Raw genomic sequence first — 24,783 nt, 5'->3', positions numbered from 1 at the left:
TCCGTTGTCTTAAATGTCCTCCATTTTGGGCTGGTTTTGTCCTCATTTTGTCGGGGGTTAGGGGACAATTATGGCAACCCATAGAGACAACAGACTCATTGGGAAATGGTGCTAAAAGGACGGAAGCCCAGGCTAAGCTGGCATGGCTGCAGCCAGACGGGCACCGCCTCTCAGCAGCATCCCGGCTCGGGCTCTGGATCCTGGCAGCTGGGCAGGGCTTCGGGCTCCCTCCGACCCGGGTTGTTGTTTCTCTGCTCGGAGGGGGCTCTCCGTGAGAAGGAGGTCATGGTTGGCATGAGGAAGCCGAGGGGCGCTCCTCGGGCGGCAGGCGCTGCTGCTGCTGCTGGGCGGCCCAAGCGGAAGCGGAAGCGGAACGGAAGGAGAGGGAGGGCCGGCTCTGGGCGGGGGGGGGCGGAGTTTCCGCCTTCTTTCCTCGCGAGATCTGCTGAGGAGGGTTGCCTTGCTTGGGGGGGGGCTAGTAAACAGCGCGCGAGCCCCCGAGACTAGAGGCAGGTGAGCAGGGGCCCCGGAGGGTGCCAAGGTGCCTCCGCCCCAGAGGAGCCCTCGCCTTGGCCCGGTCGGCTGGCTTCTGGGGGGCGGCGGGGGCCTCGCAGGAACTTGCCCCGACTCTGGGCCCAGGCTTGGCAGAGCAGAGCCGAGCCGAGAAGGGAGGCTGGGACCGGGACGAGGCGGGAGACAAAGCGAGCTATGAAGGGAGGGGTAGGCTTCTTTTTTTGGGGGGGGGGTCCCTAGGTGGCTGGATCGCAGCGGAGAGGCAGGGCCCTCCCCCCAAAACATCACCCCCTGCTTCTAAGGTTTGCCGTCCTTCCAGGCTAAATGGGATCGAAGGGGTCCGCTTTGGCTGCCGGGGGGGGGGCTGCTCTGAAGACCCAGACCCGCCCCCAAAGGGACGAAACCCACCTTAAGCTTCCCTCTCAGGCCACTCAAGCCTTCCGGGGGGATCCCAGAAAGTCAGCCCCCCCCCCAAAAAAAAACCCTCCCCATATGAGACCAAAATGAGACCAAACCCATGGAGGCTCAAGTCCCATTAAATCCCATGGCATCCCTTCTAAAAATGGCTGAGCCAGGTTTGCTTTTGGGACAGCTGTTCAGATGTTCAAACCATGGATGCTGGAACCTGTGGGCACAAAAACCTGGATCCAGAGAGGGCAAAGTGTACATTGACTTGGTGAGGTTTGCACAGCCAGAAGCGCATGGCACATGTGGCTTGTGCCCAGGTTTTTCCACGTGGAAAAGTTACTTTTGTGAGAAGGGATTTGAAAGAGGAAAGAGGGGGAGTCGGGGTCGGAGGGGGTTTTGGGAGGTTGCTGTGGGGCCAAGGGAGGCAGAAGTGTGGGGTTGTGGGAGGCCCCAAGGCAAGGGACGCACCTGGCCCCTCTCCTGGCTGCCATGTTGCCTTTTTTTGGGATGCTGCGCACTCATGTTCCCACGCTTGCAGATGCCTTGGGTGTGACATCCAAAGGGCAATGCAACAGCAGTCCTTGCAAGCGGCTTTCATGACAAGAGAGGGACTGGGAGGAAAGTTGTGGCAAGTGGCTTTAGGATGGATGGCTCCCTTGGCAAGAAAGGATGCTCAGGTGCGCGATACCTGAAGCCCACAAAAAGGTGGTCCTTTCAGCCAAGGGTCATGACTGACAGCAGCCATGGCTGGCTAAGGGTCAAGAAAGCTCAGGTGACCAGATGGTATTCCTGCAAAAGAGGACAAGGCCCCACAAATGGAGAACATGAAATAAAAACATAAGGCATGACCAAATAAAAGCTAACAACACTGATATAAGAATACATTAATCAAATTCCTCCTGGTCAGAAGGCTGCAATGCAGGACATGTCCTGGAAAAGGTGGGTCTCTGGCCACCCTGAGCAAGCTTCTTCTCCCCAGCCCTGGCTGTGGATCTTTCCCGGTTGTCCCTCCTGGGGTCTCCCATCCAGCTCCCAACCAGACCTGGGCCTCCTCAACCTCCCAAATCAGAAAGGCTTGGCTGTGTAGTTCAGGGTAGTTAAGGTGCTTGCTTCATCCCATCATGAAGTTTGCCCCATTGACCACTTCTGGTGCCCTTTAGTGCCCCCAAAGCCTTGATCGTGTTCTACCCTTCAGAAGACCCTGCGAGGCGGGCTGCTCCCCTGAGGGTCCTCCTGGCCAAAAATGTCCTCCCCCTCAACTGAGAGGATTAAAGAATCCTTATCTCTTGTTTGCTTTTCTCTTTGGTTGATTCACTCAAGCAGCCGGCAGCCCCTTCCAGGCTCTCTCCTCAGCCTTGGATGCAGCTGCACTGCAGAACTGAAGCAGTGTGACACCACTTTGGCTGCCATGACTCTCTGGGGTTTGTAGTTTGGTGAGGCACCAGAGCTCTCCAACAGACCAGGCTCAATACCTCCCCAAACTACAAATCCCAGGATCCTGTAGGACAGAGTCATGGCAGTTAAAGTGGTACCAAACTGCTTTAATGCTGCAGTGCGGCTGCACCCCTTGTCGTTGCTGCTGTTGTGGGGTTGAGCTGATCCCTCACTCGAATACAGCGCCTTCCTCCCCGCTGCCCACGGAAAGACTACAAAGCATTCGTGGGGGGCAGGACGGGGCCCTTGTTCTCTCCAAGAAAGGTGGGCATGCAGTGCCAGGGACTGGCATGGATTTATCCAACTTTTGGGTGGGCTGAAAGCAAAAGCCTGCTTTGGGGGTCTGCCATCCCCTTCTTGCTTCCAATTAGAGAGGTGGCTTCCTTTTCCCTTTTGGAGCCCTGCGACATGGCACCGCGTGGGATAATTGGCACGCTTATTGCGTGGGCCTGCTTTCCGCTTTCCTTTGTGGAGCTGCTCCTTCAAGGTGGGAGAGAAGGGGGGTTTCGTGGCTGCTTTTTGCTGCTCTTTCTCCTCTGCCTTGGAAACACTGCACTCTGGGAGAAAGGCAAGATATACATCCTTGCCATAAAACCAAACAAACACAACTCAGGGTGCCCAAATGAGCCAGTCTCGCTTACGGTCTTCGAACGAGGCTTTTTTCTTCATCCTGCCACTGTCACAAATGGCAAGGACACGGGGCGCAGGGCCTTAACAGTGGTTGCCCCCAGACTGTGGGGCTCCTTCCCAGTGGAGCCTTGCTTGGCCCTTTCTGGGCCAAAGCTAACAAAACGAACTTCAACACAGAGAAACATAAGGTACCGCACTTTGGGTGGAAAAATGAAATGCACAGATATAGGACTTAAGATACTGTACTTGGCTTAAGGAGACTTACAGGTGTGAAAGGGATCTAGGAGTCCAAGTAAACCACAAGTTGAACATGAGCCAAGAGTGTGTTGTGGCAGCTAACATGGCCATTGCAATTTTAAGTTGCTTCAATAAAAGTATAGTGTCTAGATCAAGGGAAGGAATAGTGCCACTGTATTCTGCTCTGGTCAGGCCTCGCTTGGGATAATCCTGGGTCCAGTTCTAGGCATCAGTTTGAACAGGGTTTTGAAAAATTGGAGCATGTCCAAAAGAGGTCCACCAAAATGGTGAAGGGTCTGGAAACCGTAATGCCTTCTCAGGAGAGACTTAGGGATGTTTAGCCTGGACAAGAGAAGGTTAAGAGGTGATATGATGATAGCCCTGTTTAAATATTTGAAGGGATGTCACATTGAGGCGGGAGCAAGCTTGTTTTCTGCTGCTCCAGAGAACAGGACCCAGTGGAGCAATGGATGCAAGCTGCAGGAAAAGAGATTCTAGCTCAACTTTAGGAGGAACGTCCTGAGAGTAAGGGCTGTTTGACAGTGGAACACACTCCTTCTTCGGAGACTTTGGTGGCGTCTCCTTCCTCGGAGGTCTTTAAGCAGAGGCTGGATGGCTACCTGTGCCAGGGAAGGCTTGGATTGTGATTTCCTGCATGGCAGAAGGGGGTTGGACTGGATGGCCCTTGCGGTCATCCTTCCAACTCTATGGTTCTATGAATGTCCTGACAGCAAGAACTGTTTGGCAGTGGAACATATTCCGTTGGAGATTTTGCTGGAGTCTCCTTCCTTGGAAGCCTGGATGGCCATCTGTCAGGTATACTTTGATTGTGAATTCCTGCATGGCAGAATGGGGTTGGGCTGGATGGCCCTTTTGGGGTCTCTTCCAACCCTAGGATGCTATGATCTGTCTCTTCCGGCTGGCAAAAGCCTTCTTACTCAAACAGACCTTCTGCCGGTTTGAGCGTTTAAAGAATACTGTGATATATGTTGTATACACTGAACATGTATTTAATTGCTTCTTGTTCTCGTTTTAATTGTATTTATTGTTTGATGCTTTTTCACTCCTCTTTTTAAACTGCATACTGTTTCAGCTATGTTGCTTTAACTTATATCACCCATTGGAAGAAGAGTGCAAAGTGTGCGCTTCTGCCGCTGACTCAGTTGCGGCCATTTGTCCTCAGGGCCAGGGTCTTTGAGGGAAAGGCAGGATGTAAATGACATGCAATTACATTGACCATATATACCTGACTATAAGTCAGCCTCATACATATAAGTCAAGGACAAGTTTTGGTGCCAAAATTATGGATTTTGATATTTTGATATGACTCATGGATAGAACTTGGAGGCTCCTTCAGTGCCCCAGCCCCTGAGCCTCCTTTTTGGGGGGTCCCTGGCAGCCCTGCCAAGCCCCTCATTACCATTTGCTAAGCTGAATTTGTAAGGGTGACTTTCGGGTTGGAAATGGTCCCAAATGACAGACAATTGCAGATGTGGCCGTTTAGACTTCAAACCCCTCATTCCTTAACCCCCAAACCCCACTTTTCACTGGAAACAGGCCAAAAATGGAGACAGGAAATGATGTGATGTCACTTCCGACGATGCCCAGGGGGTGTTGAGGGGGCCAAAGGGAAGCCCCTGGGCAGGGGCCAAGATGTTGCCCCTCGCTCCACTTTCAGTATAGTTTTATGCGCCTTGCAAGGAGTGGGCTTTCCAACCCTTGGATTATTTTGGAGAAACCCTGTGGAGTTCATGGGCGCCTTAAAGGCCAGCAAGTCCAGTGTGGCCTCAGTGTCAGGAGACACAGCTGTGCTGCAATAAGCGCATTGGTCTTTAGCAGGAGCCGCTGCTGGTTTTTTCTGCAGACGATAAATAGGGTTGAACTGCCCCTTCCTTTGGAAAGCAGTCATTTTGGGGGCTCTTTTCTGTGCCTACATTTCAGTAGCTGAATCCTGTGGGTCAGTGGCCACTGAATGGAGGGTCTTCTTGGTTTCCAGGATTCCTTGCTGACCCTTGACAGAACAGCCCTGCAGAGTAGGGTAGTGGTCTTTTCCCCTTTTAGAGATGGAAGAACTGAGGCTATGAACTACCTCCCATTTTGCTTGCTTACTTCCTTGCATGCTTAATTAGTGAATTAAAATATGTAGGTATTCCCCTGTTGTTGTTGTTACTTGTACCCCTCCCCCAGAATTGGAACCCAAAGTGGCTTACCGTCTAAAAACACAGTGCAATTGAAAGCCTATGAAAGTGGCAATTAAAATGGAATTGAACTATGACAGTATTAAAACGGATCCTATTATTGTGGGACGATGGGAGGAGAGCAGAGAAGCAGAATCCATCTACAAAACTACTCTGAATTTAAAACAATAAAAGTAAGTTTTAAATGACTAAAAACATATTAAACAAATTGACACTTTGAACCCTGAACACCTGTATTTTGGGTGTGTGTTTGTGTAGAAACCCACCTCCTCTGGCTCTTGGGCATCCTTTGCTCTGCCCCAATTGATTTTCCAGGACGTGGGACTCATCTGAAGAAGGAAAAGAAGGAGCAAAGGTCTTATTGGGTTGGAGCAGGGAGCTCAGCTCATGCCTCCTTCCATTGGGATATCTGAAGTGAGATGGAGATGACAGTACCTTTGAGCATGTGCTGAGTGCTTCCCTTTGCAACAAAGAAAAGAACTGGTCTGTGCTTCTAGATACAGATTCCAGCTGGTTTTCCTTTGGAACCCAAGGACTATCTTGTCAGAAAGCAGCTGCTGGGTCCAACCCTTGTGCAGAAAACGCACGCATTCATACACAAAAACACACACGCACAGACGCCATGGCCTCCTGAGCTGAGCGGCCGGCCCAGTCAGTCCATCATATGATTGCCTTGTGTTGTGCTTTGCCTCGGGGAAACACAGAGAGGAGGTGGCTGCCTTGTGTGTTGTGGTTGTCGTTCTGGTTGCAGAAGTGGACTCCCTCCAGCCCCCTTTGCCTCAGGATCATGAACCCCCCCCCCAAGTCTGTGCCCAGTCACTTTTCATTTTCTGTTTGTTTATCTGGAAATGTTCGTCTTCTGTGGCGCACTTCAGGCAGTGACTGACGTTTAAGAAGTGCGTTCATTTCCAAGTTTTTTCTGGTGGAATATTAGATGAAAGGAGGATCAATAGGACGGGATAAAAGGGAGTCTGCCGTCTTTCCAAAATCCGTCTTGCTGCCAGATGATGGAAGGAAGGGGCTTTTGATGGACTCCCCCCCCCCCCCGCATGGGAGAGAGCTGCGTGGCTCCAGTGCTGCCCCACAGAAGGCCCTTCCTTGCCCCCCATCTCCAGGGGAAAAGAGTTGGCTTTCCCTCTTAGGATGTGGGGCAGGTTAGGAGGGAGGGGAAGCAATCCCAAAGGTAGCTGGCTCCATGTTAACAAGGTATGGCCTTCCAGGTGCCCTAGGACTGCAGGTCCCATCACCTGCCAGCATCCTTTCAACTGCAGTTCCCATCAATTGCCAGCATCCCTCACTGCGGGGTATGCTGGCTCCTTAGGTAGTTTGCTGAGCAGTGAGGGATGCCGACAATTGCAGTCTGGAGACATCGGATCGGCCCCATAATTCCCATCTGGGACCTAAGCCATTGGGGCAGGCAGAGCGCCGTCTCCAGAGATGCCAGGCCTGAGCTGTGGGATCCCCTCCGTGGCCTTCCCTGAAACTCTTCTCTCTCTTTCTCTGCTGCAGGAGCCACAACATCAGACGCCTGCAGCCGGCTGCCATGCAGACTTCGCACCCACTCCCCCTGGCCATGCTGGCCCTCCTCCCGGTCTGGCTGGTCCTGGAGCTCCCGGCCACAAGCGGCTACATCCACGCGGTGAGTCTGCCCCACACCTTGGAAGGCCCCTGGGCAGCCGAGGCCTGAGCCCACCCCGCCTGCTGCTTTGCTGCACTTGGAGGGGGTCGCTGGCAGGTTCTGGCTTTTCCAGAGCTCTGGTTTCTAGTTACAGCCAATTCCTGTTGGTTTTGCCATAGGAAGAAGGAGCATTTTATTCCTTTTTCCTGAAATCTGCAGCAGAAATGGAGGGTTTCTTCCTTATGCTCTGAGAAAGTGGGAAGGAGTGTTTGGGATTTGTGTGAGGACCAAAAATGCATTACACCAGAGGTAACCTGTCTGTCCAGGAGCATGTTTGAGTGGTTTAGGTAGCTCAGACAAGCAAGACAAGCCGCATGGGATGGACCTAGGAAGGCCTTAGTCCAATGCCTGGTAGTGGCTGGCTTTCCTCAGTAGGCAAGGAAGCCAAACATTGTTGGCTGTCCAGTTCCTGCCTTTCTCCAGCCTCTGAGGGGATGTGAGTTAGGAAGACCCCTGCTCAGATCCCACAATGACCGCCAGCAGATGAAAGACAGTGGGCCTTGACCATGAGGCCTCTGTGTGTTATGATGGCCCTCCAGAAGGTGTGCGATGTTGCAAAAAGCAGGTTGTTGTACACAATGCACAGGTAAGGAAAGCAGCACCTTTATTCCCCTGTAATATCAATTTACAGAGAGTCTGCGTAGTGGTTTGAGTGTCTGAGAAACCAGGGTTCGAATCCACACTCATCCAAGCCACACTCTCTCAGCCTCCCAGGATGGCCATGATGGCAAGCTTCCTCTCAATAAACCTTGCCAAGAAAACCCCGTGAGCCGTTCACTTCAGGGTCACCATATAAGTTGGAGAGAACCTGAAAGCACAACAACAACAACAACAACCATAAAATCTGAGACTTAAGATTCTTGTTACGGGGAATGCTGATATTGCTCCACCTCCTAGGCAGGACTGTCAGACCTGGGAAACTCTTAGAGATTAGACTTCTCAATACGTTTTTAAATTTTAAAGGTATAATTGTTTTAACGCTCTTTTGAAATGCATTTTTAAAAAAATTGTATATTTATACATTTTCATGCTTTTGTATTGCTTTGAATTGTATTGTTTTTGGTTTGCTGAGCAGCGCCTTGAGGCCCTATTTTGGGAGAAAGGTGGGATGCAAGTAAATAAAATAACAGTAATAATAATAGCCAGGTGAGATTGAACTGTCTCCCGGGCGAAGCACTTTTTGTCCCTTTCAAAAAGGGGGATAAGTTGGACTTGTTAATTTTTGGAGTGAAAAGCAGGCAAAAAATTGCCAATGCCTCCCTCTTTCTTCTGCCCTCAGATGTCGGACCACAACACCAGCATGGATTTCTCTGACCTGCCGGCCATGTTTGGGGGTCCTCTGCCCCGCGAGGGCCTGGTGGTGGGTATCTGCAGGACGCTTGGGGGGTTCCTGACCTCAATGCCCCTACCGGACCCCTCCCCACCTTTCCCCTCTAGGCACAAGGTGTCCATGGGGCTGAAGGCATGTGGTGGGGGGCATCAGCCTTAGCCTGCTTCTTTCTTCCCCAAATAAAATGCCTCTTTCCCTCCCTCCCTTCTTCTGCCTCCCCCTTTTCCTGCAGGGTTTTCTGGTGGAAGCCAGGCCAGCCAATGCTTGCCGGCCGATCGAGGGACCCCCGAGTAACGGGAGCATCTTCGTTGCTCTTATCCAGAGATACGACTGCAATTTTGACATCAAGGTGGGCTGAACGCGGTTTGGCTGCATTTTTGCAAAAGAGAGAGGGAGGGGAAGGGGGCATAAAAGGAACTTTTGTGCATTAAGGGGGGGATGCAGCTCTCCTGTTCTGGGACCCAGAATTTGCTGCTTGGATGAACATCAACCTCGCCCAGAGTCCAGTCCCTTTCTGAGCTGGACTTTCTCCGCACACTCAGTTGCACACACTCTGCCCTGTTCTTGCGCATGTGAAGCCACTTTCTAATGTGGTGTGGAGCAAGTGGACCCAGGACCCACCTTTGCTGTTCCCCCTGATGCCCCCCCCCAGCTCCCATTTTTCAAAAGCTTAACTTGTTAATTTTGGAGTGGAAATCACACAAACACTCCCCACGGTGAAGAGAAGCATCCCTGGAGCCTTCCCTCAGACCCCTTCAGCTTCTAATGAAAACTTGACTCTGGAGAACAGGGTTCGATTCCACACTTGGCCATAGAGACCCACTGGCTGATGCTGGTCAAGCCACACTCTCAGCCTCAGAGGATGGCAATGGCAAAAACCCCTCTGGGGAAACCGGACTAGAAAATCCTGTGACTGGGTCACTTTAAGGTTGCTATAAGTTGGAAATGGCTTGGAGGCACCCAGCAACAACATACTAGCCAAAAAGGCAACCAGAAGTGGCATCACACCCTGTCTTGTGTGTACTTTGGCCAATATATTGTTGGGGGATTGGGAAGAGATGAAGATTGCCGTACGTCCCTGACCGGTTGCCTTTGGCCACAGCTGCCTCTTCTTTCCCCCACAGCCCTCTCCCCAGAGTGGTCTTCGGCCCCTTTGGACCCCTACCTGCGATCCTATATAACTGGGGGGGGGGCTCCCAGGGTTTGAACTGGGAGTGGAGGGGGGTTTCCGCTGGCTGGCGGGTCCATTTATAATGCATGCCGGAGGGGTCTGTGCCCATGGGGCATATTGGGTGCCACCCTGACCCCCTGCGCCGCCCCTCTTCCTTTCCCCCAGGTGTACCATGCCCAGAAGGCTGGGTACTTGGCGGCCATCGTCCACAACGTGGGCTCAGACAATCTCCTCAACATGGTCTGGGATGATGGTGAGTGACGAGGGACTGGTCAGTGTCCTGGGGAGCGAGTGTGGGGATACTTGTGCCACAGTCTTTACAGGTGATTTGAATCCTTTTCTCCTTCTTTGCCTTCTCCAGAGCAGCTCCACAAACGTATCACCATCCCTTCTGTGTTCATTGGCGAAACAGCAGCAATGTACCTGCGTAGGCTGTTCAGCTATGACAAAGGGTAGGAACTAAGGGACAGTGGCCAAAGGGTTTATGAGGGCACTAAGGCCTTGTTTGCAGTACAATTCCACTTGAACTGCCTGGGAATTGCAGTTTTGGGGAGTACCAAAGCTGTTATCAGGCAGAACAAAACTATAGATCCCAGGACTCTTTAGGATGCTTAACTGTTGAAGTGGAATCAAAGTGGTGAAACTGTGAAGTGTGGAAGACACTGGCCTCCGAGACTCAGCCAGACCGACCAGTTTAATACCTTTTTTCATGTCCTGCTTTTCTGCTTAAAGCACATCAGTTTGTGTGAAAATAAGATTTTGCGGCTGGGGAAGGAGTGAAAGCATCAAATCAGTAATGACCATAAAATGGCAGCAATTACAAATACTGAACCCACAGCTGTGGACAAAATGTTCCAGCAGGTGGCATTGCCAGCCTTCGTCACATGCGACAGGGAGCGCATTGAAAGCCAAGTGGAATAAATCATCTCTCTGAATTTATTAATTTTAAACAGTCTTTGAAAGGCTGGGGAAGAGGTTCTTTGCCCATCAGCTCCCTAGGAATGCACCTGGTTCTGGTAGGCTGCATCCACACTGGAGAAATAACCCCGTTTGGCACTGCTTTAACTCTTTTCTGGATCAAGGCTATGGAATTCTGGGAGTTGGAATATGTTGTGAGGTCCAGAGCAGAGCCCAGAATTCCATAGCCTTGAGCCAGAAAAGAGTTAAAGCAGTGCCAAACCGGGTTATTTCTCCAGTGTGGATGCAGCCTAAGAGTTCTTGCTCCTCCAATGAGACTGATGCACATGAGGGAAAACTAGGCAAATCCTTGGGTCCTGATGCCCCGAGTTCGAAACAGTTCCCAGCAGAATTGGGCCAGAAAACGCTTGCTGCTTCCTCTGTTTCTCCAAACCTGCCTCTCAAACAGAGTCCAAAACAGTCCCCCAAAATGTTTGTGGGCATTTTTTAGTGTGCGGGGAGGGAAAGAAACCCATGTCAGATTCTTGCCAGTCCCAGAGAGGGTTTGTTTGGTGTGCCACGTTCTTCTTGCTGGAAAGGAAGGTGGGTTCAAGGTGGGCAGGAGCCTGGCAGCTCTCTCTCGTTGTTATGAATAACATCCTCATCTTCCTCCTCCACCTTCTGTCTTACAATATTCAGTAGCTTAAAAAACATACAAGAAGATGGCATTAGAATCAAACTGTTACTAAAACTATTTAGAACATAGGGTTAAAATGGATAGAAAGCAATTAAAAAACAGCAACCTGCAAAAGCTGGAGCAGGTCTTCAGTTTTGGCGGCCCTGATTCCAGGGCCCTGATCCACTCTGTTCCTGGGCCAACTCAGTCTGGAGGGTCTGGCAAAAGGGGAGTCACAGGTGCCCCAAAACAACAGTTTGTTGATTATGTGGGGCTATCAGCTGGGATGCTGCAATAAAACCCAAGGCAAAGGCATGGTTAGCACACAGCTAACTGTCCATCGGGGTCTCCCTGTGAATTTGGTGCCGCCCCAACAGACTGGGTTCCTGGGCTGGACTGCGGCCAGATGTGTCCCCTCGGACCCAGACCACTGGGCTGACCTTTCCTGGTCTTTAAAAAACTCCTTTTCTCCCTTGTTCTGATGCTTCTCGGGCAAAAGGCGAGCAGACCTTCCCATCATAGAAGCTTCCTTGCTGCCCTTTCCCTGTATGTCTTTCCCAGTGGTTTGATTTGTACAGTGCCATGTACATCGATGACACCTTATTAATAAAATTTAGGGGAAAAAATAGGTGTAGTAATAGTAGCAATAACAGCAGCTATTATTGTTTCTATCATCCTCTGCAAACGTTGTCACGGTGGAAAAAGGGAAAATGGTCTTTTGAGGCCTGGTCAAGGCATGGCTGGATGGGAATCTGGCCTCCCTCGACCCAGTCTCTGGCCAGAGACAGAGGTTTCCTTTTCCATGCCCTTCCGGAGTCTGACCCCTTCCTTCCTTCCACAGGGGCCAAGTGATCTTGATCCCTGAGTACATCTTCCCATTGGGCTATTACCTCATCCCTTTCACGGGCGTGGTGGGCATTGTCATCGCAGTGATGTGTACCATTCTGGTGAGTGACTGCCATTTTGGGGGGGGGGGGGGGGGTGGGATCTGGGTTTCTGGACTTAGCCTGACCTGTCCAGTGGGACTGGCCACATGAAACTGCTGGAGGGAACTAAAAACCCCTGGCTTTCGGTGTCTACAGGGGAGGGTTTGGAGCAAAGAGCAGCTGGGTCCTGAGCCTTTTGGACGCTGTTCTTTTCCAGAGCTAGTTGTAGTTCCAGGGCTCCTCAGGAGTTACTTGCATGCCAGACATGTGCTATAAGTTTATTGGTGGCCCGTGATGCAGCAGGTGGTCCACAGCAGCCTTCAGATCCTTTCTCTGCCAAGCTAAGACAAAATAGTCTCTATCAGAGTCCCTAATGCAAACTCACCCTGCTTTTACCACAGGGGCTGCTCTTGATGTTTGGCCATGACGCTAACAAGGACTCCAAAGCCCATCTGCCTTGTGGCAAAGTAACCCAGGCACAATTCAGAGCAGAGAACGCCTGGATTTGCACTCAGTGCACATTCAGAGAGCCAACACCTCCGTTGCCTGAGTGTACTGGGCTAAAGTGCAAATAGGTGTTTGTGTCTCCATTGCGCTTTCTGGCAATGCTCTTTTGGCTTTTAAAAATCTTAGGCTGTGCCCTGAAGTATATGGGGTAGATAGGGAGAGAGGTGCCCCCAGGAAGAATGCCCAAAAGATGCCCTTAAACTGTGCCTGCCTCCCTCTCAGATTGTGCGCTGCATTCAGCATCGGAAGAGAATGAGGCGGAATCGCCTCTCCAAGGAACAGCTGAAAAAGATCCCTGTCCACAAGTACAAGAAAGGTAAGGGGCGCCCCATAGGAGGGCAAGGAAGGTCATGTGGGGCAGCTGGGGGGCATAGAGATGGCTGGATGGGAAGCGCAGTGCCTGCCGACATGCCTTGCCCTCTCGCCCAGGATGGGCATTTTCTCCTTCCCACCCAGGGAACCTGCACAGCTGCCATTGCCCTTCTCCATGCCCAGAAGGAACAATATTCCCTGCTTTGTGAGAAATGCAGGATGTCCTTTATTTATTTCAATATGGCATTTGTCTTCCTTTCCGTAAGGCACTCAGGGCTCTGGAGGTGATGGTGGCGGTGGGGTAGCCATCTCCCTCTGACTCATGGCAAGCCTTTCCCGGCTGGCTTTTTCCTAGCCAGAGTTTGCCACCCTTGCCTTCCTTTGAGGCCAAGCATGGGGCTTGCAGGGTTTTCGGTGGCCAGGAAGGCATTCGTATCCTAGTTTCCCAGGGTCTTGAGTCCTACCACTCCAACCACTGCCAGCCATGCCAACCACTACCTTTTCCCTGGCTCTAAAAATATAAGGAGCCTCTTTGAGGGTTTTCTTGGCCAGATTTTGCCTGAGGAAGTTTGCCCTTCCTCTGAGGAAGAGAGAGTCTGACTTGCCAAGCTGGTTTCTGATTCAAATCCTGATCTTCTGGATCCCTGGTTCAGCACTCAAAGGACTGCACCACAGCATTGGTGACCCACAATGGGTCAAAATGTTTAAATGTGAAATGAATATGCGAAGGCGTTTAAGGTAACTCCTTAAAAGCATAGGCCTTTGGAAGAGCTGCCCCTGGTTTTCTGGGCTGCTGGCTGGAAGATTCGCACCTAAAGCGCCTTTGAAAGGTGGCCCCCTGGCCTTCCTTTAAAAACCTCCAGCAAAGGAAAGTCCACCCTCTTCTTCCAAAGGAGTCTGCTCCACTCTCAAGCAGCTCTTGCCATCAGGAGGTTCTTCCCCAAAGACTTGGAAGGGACCCCCAAGGGCCATATAGTCCAACCCCATGACATGCAGGAAATCCACAGGAAAAGCACCCCTGAGAAGGGCTTGTGTAATGCCTGCTTAAAATGTCCAGTGAAGGGAAGCCCTCCCATCTCCTGAAGGAGTCCATTCTGCTGTCAGACAACTGTTGCCTGCAGGGAGGTCTTTAAAATGATTAATCAGAATCCCCTTAAGTAATTGGGATCCACTGGTTCATGTCTGAATCTCAGGCTGGCTCCATTTTCCATCTCTTGGCAGCCTCTCAGATATTTGAAACTGACCAGTCAAGTCCGAGTCTCTTCTTCTGTGGCCTCATGTTGCTTCACCTTCACCTTTTCACATCCTGCTCATGCTTTGCTTGCTTTCCACTGACCACATGTTTTTCTGCCTTGTATCCTGGCACTGACCACTCCTGGAACCAAGAGGAGCCTCCTAGTCTGAGGCGGGGTGTCCGCATGGCAGCCAGGCCCTAATCCACCCCCCAACTGCCCTTGTGCTCCCACAGCAAGGCCAAATACCTCCGTTTTCCTCTGCGGTCTCTCTCAAAATGGCGGCCACATGCAACATTGCGTCACGTTTTGCCTGAATTTTGAGACGGACTGTAGAGGGAAATGGAGGGGATAGAGAGTTCTTGACATGGGGATATTTTTGTGTATTTCCATATGTTTTGGGGACTTTCTGCATGATTGGGGCAGAAACTGGCCCCAGATTGAAGCCACGTGGGGTCAGGAATTGCCCTGTGACCATCCCTCTTCTAGTCCTTATGTCAGAACCCTCCAGCTTTTTTTAAAAGCCCAATTTTTCTCTGTCTTGTTCTCCGCCACATCCCTTCCTCTTCCCTCTCTTCTACCAGCACCACCTTCCTCTGTTCTCTAAAGCTCTTGCAGGAAAGTAACCCTTTCCCCCAATTACTGCTTGTCCAAAAGCAACTTTTCTAAGGAGGCACCATATTCCTTTCAGGCCCTCCTTGCCTGGTCCAAATACCTTGACTTTGGTTTCATTGAGATATTTATTGTTGTTGTTGTTGTTGTTCCAGTGTTTTCCAACTTACAGCGATCCTAAGGTGGCCCTGTCATGGAGTTTTCTTGCCACATTTCTTCAAATGGAGTTTGCCATAGCTATCCTCTGAGGCTGAGAGAGTGTAACTTGCCCATTGTCACCCAGTGGGTTTACTTGGCTGAGAGGCAATTCGAACTCTAGTCTCCAGTGCTCCAGAGTCCTATGCTCAAACCCCTACACCATGCTGCCATGCTGAAATATGATAGAAATATTTCCCTCTCACCTTGTCTCAAAAGATCTCAAAGTGGGGTAAAATCAAGGCAAACAGGTTAAAACAGTCCAAAACAACAGAGTATTTTCCATAGGCTACAAACATGCTAAGTACAATTAAGAGGCTAAAACAGGTTTTAAAGCCATGCCGATTAGCATTTGGGGGGAAATCGGTGATACCCAATTGCTAGCTTCCCTTGTCTCCTGCCCTCCAGATGTGTTGGATTCTAGCTCCCATCATCCCCAGCCAGCATGGCCAATGCTGGGAAAGGATGGGGTTAGGACAACAACTCCCACCATCTCCTACCAGCACTGCCAGTGGGGCGTTGGTGGGGGCTTGTTTTCCAACCAGATTTTGGGGCAAGGGGGCCCCCCCACACCCACTGGCTGGAGAAATGGGGTGCTGCCCTTCCCTCCTGCACCAGGGGCATCTGAGACCCCTTCCCCTTCCCCGCTAGCATCCCTTGGCCTCCTCTAGCCTGTGAGCCCCTTGGGGCAGGGATCCCTTTGGAGAAAGGAGCTTGTGCCCATAGAGAGGAGTCCAGCTCTACCCAGAAATGTTTGGCCAGGAAGAGGTCCCCAAACGCCTGCAAAGTTAAGACTTTTCTGCCCCTATGGGGAGCTGTGGGGCTGATCTGGGTCCTGCCCGGCCCCCTTTTGCCACCAGAGGGTGCTGGTGGGTGGTCCCACATTTCTTTGCTGGCTTGCTGACTGTTGCTTCCCGCCAAAGCTGCCCGCCTTCTTGCCTTTCTTCCCTCTGCGGGGCCACAGGGCTGGCAGGACGGCCGGCTTCGCCCTTTATTCCTCCCAACTACCCCCTGGGGTGGCAAAAAGGGTGGGAGCTGCCCTCTTCCCCTGCCACTTTAGGACTCAAAGGTGAGGTTACAACAGATGCCAAACTGAGCTGGGCCAAGGGCAGCCCTTCTCCCACCAAGTTTTGGGAAAGATACTTTTCCAGGCAGCAGCATCTCTTGGCTTTCCTGCTCAGGGGGCATCTGGGAGCAGCTCAGTTTGGCATCTGTTGTAACTGCTTCTTTGGGTCTTAAAGTGGCAGAGGAAAAGGGCAGCCCCCATCCTATTTACCACCCTGAGGGGGAGCAGTTGGGGGGGGAACAATGGCTTGAGCCAGCCGGTCACCCTTGCCAGCCTCCATGGCTTCATGCCAACTGCCTGCCTGGCAGGCCTTGCAAAGGGAAGAAAGGCAGGAAAGCAGGCAGCTTTGGTGGAAAGTAACTTTCTCAAGGCTCTTGCCTCCCCCTAAGTGTGGGGTGCAGAAGGCACCAAGGAGCAGCTCCCTCTTTTGGAGTGGGGCAGGGGGTCCTAGGGGATGTGGGGGACTGCTTTGGGGGCCCTGGTCAGTCAGAACAGGGACCAGGATGAGGGCATCACCCCCCTCAAATGTGAATTATGCCGCCCAGGTGTCATTCCCCTTCACGCCCCACATTTCTAGCCCTGCAGGGAGTGAGACGCAGGAGATCGTTCATACCGAGAGCCCTTTTCTGGGCGGTTTTCTCCTTCCTTTGGTTACTCTTTGCCTTTTCTTTGGATGTAAGTCTGAATTGCTGAACTGGAATTTTAAGCTACTGCAGTGCTAGAAATTTGGGGACTGAAAGGAAATTACATGGCGGGGGGGATCCTATTTGGGAGGGTAGTGCTTTCATTCTACCTCCCCATAGCTGCATCCCTTATGTGTGGTGGTTTGAGCCTTGGACTACGACTCTGGGTTCGAATCCCAGCTGGGCCATGGAAACCCACTGGGCAACCTTAACCCTTGGGCAGGTCATGTTCTCTCAGCCTCGGAGGCAGGCAAAGGCCAAGAAAGCTCCATGTTAGGTTTGTCTTAAGGTTGCCATACACTGGGAAGGACTTGAATACACAGCAGCAGCCAACGCCTCTAAAAGAAGGAGTCACCTGAAGTGACCGGTCTCAGTGGGGAAAGAGGGTGGTGGATGCTCTCTTATGAGGATTTAAAACGCAGGTTGGACACCAGGACTTGGAGTGATGATGGGCTCCTTCACTGGCCAAAGGGGGGGGGAGGCAGAACTAAATGACCCTTCCAGCTCTGCGATTCACCCCCCAGTTTGTAACTGGAGGCAAGAGGAGATGACTGAGTCTCCTTCCTTGGAGGTTTGTAAACAGAGGCTGGATGGCCATCTGTCGGGGATGCTTCGATGGAGAGTTCCTGCATGGAAGAATGGGGTTGCACAGGATGGCCCTTCTTGGGGTCTCCTCCCAACTCTATGGTTCGATGATTCTATGAGACCCAGACTCTCCCCCCCCCCCAAAGGAAGGGCCTTGCCAGTGACAAGCGAGGGTCAACCATAGCCCAGGACACATTGTGCAGGCTGGAGGAGTAGCCGAGTGGGAGAGCATTGGTCAGTGGTCTGGGGCCAGTGTGCAATGACCGCCTTCCCTCCCTGCCTCCCTTTCTCTCTGCATTTTCCTCCCGCCAGCCAGCTGCTCTCAGCCGGATCCTCCCACACTTTTCTGGGGCCGAGGGCGGATGTGGGTTGCCTTTGTGCCGTTTCTGCAAACAAGGAAGTCAGGTGTGGGAGAGGAGAGCAGCTCCTCAGGTTGCCATCGCATTACAAAGGGTTCCCAGTGTAGAGGGAGAAGGCATCTGCACTGCGCAGTTTAAAGCAGTTTGACCCCACTTTGAACTGACCTTTGGAATCCTGGGATTTGCAGTTTGCACATTTTCCACTGGAGAGTTTTAGTTCTTGCTTAGGGAAAATCCCAGGTTCCTCTCCAAACTGCCCATCCCAGCTGCTGCGATTAAAGTTGCTGAATGCCACTTCCCTGTGGCTAAAATAACATACAAAAGAACCAGACAGGAATATATATATATGTATGTATGTATGTATGTATGTATATGTATATATATATATACAGTATATGTTTTTCTTTCCTTGCCACTCTCTCCCCTTTTTTCCCTGGCCTTAAAAAGACGTTGTGGGTCACGGTCCTTGCCCCATTTGCACAAATTAAATAAACGTAACGTTTAAAAAGAGAGGGAGAGATGGGCGTGTGGAGGAGGCAAGGCTTCAGACAAAGGGGTCTTATCTGGGGCGGCAGAGATTCGAACTCAAAGCCTCAGGCATTAGGGAGTGGTGGGCACATGTCACATGGGCTATTCACCAACTTTGGATCAGGGCAGAGGAAAGTTCCTTTTTTGGACTGCAGCCCCCAGAATCCCCCAACCAGCAACGCTGGCTGGGGGATTCTGGGGGTTGCAGTCCAAAAAAAGGAAATTTCCCAGACCCTGGCCCCAACCAACCTTTTCAGCCATTTTGGGGGGCAGAGGGCTAGATCCTTCTGAAGACCAGGTTTCAAATCCCCATTGCTTGACCATGGAAACCCCCGTGGTGCCCTTGGCCAAGTCACACTCTCTCAGCCTCAGATGAAAGCCATGGCAAACCGCCTCCGAATAACACAACCCTTTATTTTATCCAGCCAATGTGATGCAATGCTTTGACTGTAGGCTTAGGTTTCTGGAAGAGCAGGGTTCAAATCCCGTCTCAGCCTTGGAAACCCACTGGGCAAGTCACATATTCTCTCTCTCTCTCTCTCTCTCTCTCTCTCGTCTCGTGTGTGTGTGTGTGTCATTGAGGGCCATTGAGTAAATTTTGCCAAAACAAAAACCCTAGGAACGGGTTGCCATGCGTGGGAGGCGCATGCCAACGTAACTGGTGCGGCGTCATGGTCTTGAGTGCTAGATTCTGGAAGACCGGGGTTCAAATCTAGCCCTGGGCGACCTTCCTGCTCTTCTCAGAGGAAGCAGGGCCGGGTGGCCAAGCCTCTTTGGAGAAAACCTGCCAGGAAAATCCCATGATCGGTTGCAAACAGCTGGAAGGCACGCAGCAGCAGCAACCACACCAGTTCTGCTGTTGCTCCCTTCCCAGGGCTAGATGTGGGGCATGCAGTGGGGCAGGGGACTGGCCAGGCCTCCTCCTCCTCCTCCTCCTCCTCCTCCCCTGTTCTCTCTCTCTCTTTTCTTCCCTTTCTGGGGCTGACTAAGACCAAGAGGAAGCTGTGGCTCTGCTTCTGCTGCTTGCTGCAACTCTTTGCCTTATAAGGCACTGCTGCTGCTGCTGCTGCTGCGCGGAGTCTGCTGCCGCCCCTCTGACCACTTCCCTTCACTGCTGCTGCTGCCGCCACCACTTCTGTGAGGAAGGCCACCCACCCCTCCACCGCCCGGCTTCCTGTTTTTGAAGCTGAGAGGCCCAGGAGGAGGAAGCAAGCCAGCCGGCAAGCAGGCCAGGGGGACCCACCAGTCCCCCACGGCACCCGCAAGCACACAAAGCACCCCTCGCGCCCTCTGCCCCGCACACGGCGCATGCAATGCATTTCCCCCTCCACTCTTGGTGTTTTTAAACTCCTGCTTCTTCTTTGATAAAAAGTTAATGGTCTTTTAATAGCATGCCTTATTTAACCTTTTTTTTTATAACTTGTTGGGAGAAAGTCAAATAAATGGAACCCAGTCGCTTAGCCCCCATCTGTCTGTAGGGTCAGGCAACACGTAGGTAAACCCCTTGAATTCAGTGAGTCTTCTCTAGTCAGCATTAAGAAGGGGGCTTGGGGTCACTGAGAACAGAGGAGGGAGTCCAAAGGGGAAAAAGTAACTTTGCCAAACTTTGCTAGATGCCTTCCCACATACGCACACTTAACTCTCATTCCCTCTCTGCTGTCCCCCAAAATGCATCCCCCATCCCACCCCCCAATGTTCCTTCCAGTCAGTCTCCCCCCTCCTATTCCCCCCAAATTAAAACCTCCACCTTGCCCATAGAAGACCCCTCTTCTAGGGGTGCCATGCAGGGTCCCCATGGGGCTGGGGGCTCCATTGGTGCCACCTTCTCAGCACCATGGGGGTACAGAGCTTGGAAAAATCCCCTCTTTGTGTGTTTATGGGGGGGTACAAGTCCCAGGACACCCCACTCCCAAGACAGGCTGCATGAGAGGATTCTGGGAGTTGTAGTTAGAATTTCCCAAGCTCTGGTGTTGTTGTTGTTGTGGGGGCCGTGGCTGGGCAGGGCAGGACGATGTGGGTCTGCATCTATGTCTGCACCCCCTGTTCATTCCCTCTGCCCCCCTTCTGTCCCCAGGGGATGAGTACGACGTCTGCGCCATCTGCCTGGAGGAGTACGAGGACGGGGAGCGCCTGCGCATCCTCCCTTGCGCTCACGGTAAGGACGCGCAGGACGCCAGTCAAGGGAGGGGAGCATGAGCCCGTTGGGCCAGAATGAACACCAAGAGATGACCATGCCCCAGCAGAGCCATGACCGCACTGGCACTCCCAGAATCCTTTACGGGAAGTGCCGGGGCTTCTGGGCTGTGCAATCTGTCTCTCAGCCGTGATAGGAAAGCAGGCAGGCATTGGGGGACTGCCACTCCCAGCAGTAAGGAATGCTGGGAGCTGCAGTACAACCACATCCGAAGTGCAGGGCTGTTCCCACTCGTGAGCTCAGGGGGTTGCCTTTGCTCCCCTACAAAAGCTTTTATACTGTTTTAAATCAGTGGTGTTTTAGTAAAGTATTCCTGCCCCATCTGGGGTTGGGATGGATGACCCTTGGGGATCTGTCCAGCAATAAGTTTCTCCATGTTATGGTCAGTTGATTTGTCCTGAGTGTCTTTGCTGAGCCTTGCTCCTTCCTTCCTTCCTCTCCTAGCATACCACTGCAAGTGCGTGGATCCGTGGCTGACGCAGACCAAGAAGACCTGCCCCGTCTGCAAGCAGCATGTCCTCCGCTCCCCAGAGGATTCGGACTCGGAAGGGGAGGAGGGCACCATCCACAGCCCAGCCGCCACTCAGGACGAGGAAGAAGGCGAGGGTCCGGCGCAGATGCACGCGCAGCAGCATCAGGAGGAAGAGGAGGAAGAAGAGGGGAGCCGAGACTCAGAGCGCACTCCCTTGCTGCGCCCCTCTCCCACTGTGGCCCCGGGCCCCCCTTCCTTCGGCAGCATGGCACACTCCCCACCCTCTGGCATGCCCCACGGCCTCCTGGAGGGGGGCAGACAGTCGGCCGAGAGCGACCAGAGTCCGCTGCTGGTCTAGGGCCCTCCAAACCCATCCTCCTGCAGCCCTGGTCTTCCCTGTCCTCCATTTTCTGCTCCCCCCCCAGCCTCAGATGGAGAAGGGAGGCATTGGTGGATCGGGGCTGATCCCCCCTTCCTCCTGCTTTTTACCACTGAGCTTCCAATATATTTTTTAACTTTTCTGGGTGCAGGGAGGGGCGAGTAGCATTTTAGAGTGGGGGGGCACCATGACCCCCCTCTTTGGGGACCAGCCAGGTGGGAGAGGGAGTAGGTAACCCCTTTTTGGGGGGAGAGAAGAAGGTGGTGGCTGCCCCTTTGACTCTCACTGCTGCCACCAGTCCCCCTCCCCCCAAAAAAGCTCTGTGGGAATTGGGATGTGAAAGTGCAGCATTTCTCTGTGCCTGAGGTTGCAGAACCCTTTGCAGAAAGGAAATAAAAAGGGCCAAAATCTGGTCTCCCGAGGCCAGGCAATGGCAATGGGGTCCATGTCCTGGTGGCCCTGGCTTCCGGGGGGGGGGGAGACAGCCATTTGGGGAGTGTCTCCCACCCCCCTTGGTGCTCCCTTTCCCTAGGAAAGGTTTCACTCCTTCCTTCCTTAGCCTTGGGAGGGGGGGCTAATCTTGTAGGTCACAGTGGAGACCCCCAGAGTCAAAAAGGGCTGCAGGGCTGAGCTTACGATTTAGGGGGTGCAGTCTGGGGGGGCAGGTGTTGGCCAGGTGCTGGATGAAGAATGGTGGAGGCACTTGGAGGGAGACATGCAGCGGTGCTGGCGTTCCCAGGTAAGGAAGCAGAGACTGGGGTGTTCATTTGTGAGCAAGCGCATTTACACCTGGAGTGAGGAAGGAAAGTATGGGGCCCCCACAGCATGCACACACAGAGAGAAAGAGGTCCTGGCCTTCAGGGCTGACTAGCAGTTGGGGCAAAAAAATGTTTAGATGCCTTCCTCACCACCACCGTCGCCATCATGCCCCTTGCACTTTTGCACATTGGTTCTGTGCCATGGAAGCGGAGGGCAAGGTGGTCGTGTCACTCATTTTGTAACATGGCTGAGGAACCCCTCAAATATCCCCCCTTCTGTCTGCACCCTTCATCTGTATCCCCCCCCCCCCGCCACAAATGTACAACTGCTCCAGGGTCCCCCTCCTTGGACTTGCTAACACTACTTACTTTTTGGTTGCTGTAAAAATGGGCACACTCTGGCAGCCGCCACCCCATATGCAGCAAATGGGGGGTGGGCAGGAATGCCCCCAAATAATTTTTAACGGACCCTCCCCCCTTGCATTGGCATGTGGGTGCTGGACGAAGCAGGATTGGGGCCCTCTCTTTTTCCAGGGAGTTTGGGGGGCTGCTGTTGTGCCCCCCACTCACCCACCGGCATTGCTGCTGTCTCTCCTCTGCCTTCTACTGAGCACCTTTGGGAATAGAGTTTGTACTGTAAAGGACTTTTTATTTCTATGGACAGAGTATTGTAAAGAATGGGGGGAAGGGGCTGTGGCTCCAGGATTTCACCCCCTCCCCATGAAAGGGGCCCCTGGATATTTGGAGAACTGGAAGGAGGGACTGACAGTGGGGCTGGGGGTGGTTTTGGGGGAGGGGAGTCGTTGTAGCCCTTTGGGGCAGTCAATTAAAAATGGTTTAAATGAATGACTGGTGTCCATAGTTGTCTTTTTCAGGGACGGAAAACACACTTTGCAGGAAACCAAGTTCCACTTTCTTCTCTTCCCCCCCCCCCAAACACTCAGCTTAGTCCTCAAAGTAGAGCCTTACCTGTCCTGCACTCTCCAGTAGTGGACTACAACTCCCATCAGTCTTGTCCAGCTAAACACTGAAAACATTCCTCAGGGGAAAGAGCTGTTTGACCCCTTTGGGAGATTACAGATGTTCTCTTTCAATGATGGAAAGCCACTGCTCCAGGGATGGACTACAGCTCCTATCAGCCCAGTCATGAGTAAACCTTAGGGAAGATGGGTTCCTGTGTGGGTTTCAGAGTCAGACTCGATAGCCACGCTGGGGATTTCTTGTGTGTCTTCATGTCCTTTCCAAATTGGGGTGAGCTATGCTGGGGTTTTCTTGGCATGATTTGTTCAGAGAGGTGGCTGCCCTTGCCTTCCTCTGAGGCTGAGAGCGTGGCTTGCCCAGTGTGTTTCCATGCCCAAGTGGGGATTTGGAGCGTGGTCTCCCAGTGCCCTCGTCCCAACACTCGAAAACCATTGGGACACATTGCCAGCTGTACAGCTGTATGAGTCTACCTTGGAAGGTGCCAGAGGGGAGGAAGGACTTGAGCCATGCCACCAAGGGACACCCTGGCCCCAAGAAGAAGCCTCAGGCAGCGGTGATGGTGAACTGGCGGCCCCTGGCCCACTCACTGGCCAGGGAGGCTCCCAGCCACAAGCCAAGGCCTAGCAAGTGCCGCCGCCCGGCCTGAGTCACGCCTGACCCATTTTGTTTGCCATCTGGGCTTGGCCACGCTTGGACTTTGTGCCTTGTCTGGAAGGAGCCAGGAATGGGAAGGAGGCACTCAGCAAGAGCAGAGGCAGCATAGAGGTCCTCCCCAGGCCTGGAAGCAGTAGCTCGCCTCCCTTTTGGGACCTTGGCTCCCTTCATCCCCCCCAAAGGAGAGCATTGCAACCAAGGAAAGCAGGGCACCCCACTTGACCCCAGTGGCAGTTTCCCAAGGCCTGCCCCCAAGGGCCACCGTTGGGATTCTGGGCGCTGCAGTCCAAGAAATAGGGTTGGACTACTCAGGGTGTATGTCTTCTTCTCTCCTAGGATGGGGCCCTGTGCCAGGCTTCCCTGGCACCAGGAGGAGAGGAGGGCAGCTGCTTTGCAGGCCAGCCCAGCTGTTTAACTTGGTGTGGCTCCTAGGCCTCCTCCTCCTCCCATGCGCTGGCACCATCCAGGGAGGTATGGAAGGGCCAGAGCCCTTGCTTGGAAGGACAATGGCTGCTCCGTGGCACACCAGCCATTGTTCTCTGGGGAACAGGACACTCTCTGTCTTCCCCAACATACACACACTCCTGTTTGCTCAGCCATTGTCTCTTCTCTCCCTCCCCCCCAATATCCGGCTCTGGATCTCAGAGCAAGGGAAGGCATCATCCGATTGCCTCCCAGGCAGCAAGGCCCCCCTTGACCCCAGGTACAGAGAGAGGACAAGACCCCTTTATGGGTCCACCAGCAAGCCTCAGATCAAATTGGTGGTGGGGGGGGGGATATTGGAAGAGTGCATGACATACAGAATCATAGGACCCCAGGGGTCATACAGTCAAACCTATTCTGCCACCTAAAACACTCCCGAGATGCCCACCCAGCCTCCGTTTAAAGACCCCCCACAAAAAAGGGAGCCCACCCTCCCCCATGGCACTCATGCCCCCATCCCACAGCTGGTTTACCAAAGGTGCAATTGGAGCAATGGATCCAGGCCCTCTCACTGGCAGCGAGAGCAAGCAAGGAAAAAAGGGAATTGCTTTGTTCCTTTTCTTCCTCTCCTGGTGCTTCTGTTTTGCTCAGTTCTTTTGCAGGCCATTTGAGTCCCGTAAGTGAGCCAAATTGTAGGGCAAGTTACTCTCGCCAAAGTTTACAGCGTCTCAAGACTTTCCAACAC

The 24,783-nt window shown here is 52.7% G+C and overlaps 1 protein-coding gene across 3 annotated transcripts; it reads left to right on the top strand.

Annotated features, from left to right (window-relative positions):
• The first annotated feature begins 410 nt into the window (after positions 1-410).
• RNF167 (ring finger protein 167) lies at positions 411-22,791 on the top strand. 3 transcript variants are annotated; one of them, XM_042471963.1, is made up of 10 exons: positions 411-513; positions 6,930-7,059; positions 8,378-8,458; positions 8,661-8,777; positions 9,765-9,852; positions 9,961-10,051; positions 12,014-12,119; positions 12,828-12,921; positions 20,252-20,332; positions 20,816-22,791. In XM_042471963.1, exons 2-10 carry the CDS (start codon positions 6,964-6,966, stop codon positions 21,199-21,201), a joined length of 1,140 nt encoding a protein of 379 aa, XP_042327897.1. In that variant the 5' UTR covers positions 411-513; positions 6,930-6,963; the 3' UTR covers positions 21,202-22,791. The 3 variants fall into 3 exon arrangements, with proteins under 3 accessions (XP_042327897.1, XP_042327898.1, XP_042327899.1); XM_042471964.1 differs by having other exon boundaries at positions 430-509; XM_042471965.1 differs by lacking the exon at positions 411-513 and adding an exon at positions 5,399-5,593.
• Positions 22,792-24,783: the final 1,992 nt, after the last annotated feature.

The sequence above is a fragment of the Sceloporus undulatus genome, chromosome 6 (genome assembly GCF_019175285.1).
Source record: "Sceloporus undulatus isolate JIND9_A2432 ecotype Alabama chromosome 6, SceUnd_v1.1, whole genome shotgun sequence".
Lineage (NCBI taxonomy): Eukaryota > Metazoa > Chordata > Lepidosauria > Squamata > Phrynosomatidae > Sceloporus > Sceloporus undulatus.
Note: the sequence above shows the minus strand (reverse complement) of the source record. Positions and strands in the feature narration are given on the sequence as shown.

Coding starts and splice junctions, on each gene's coding strand:
- RNF167 (XM_042471963.1), top strand. CDS start 6,964: ATGCAGACTTCGCACCCACTCCCCCTGGCCATGCTGGCCCTCCTCCCG. Junction 7,060..8,377: donor CAAGCGGCTACATCCACGCG/GTGAGTCTGCCC, acceptor TTCTGCCCTCAG/ATGTCGGACCACAACACCAG. Junction 9,853..9,960: donor CAACATGGTCTGGGATGATG/GTGAGTGACGAG, acceptor TGCCTTCTCCAG/AGCAGCTCCACAAACGTATC.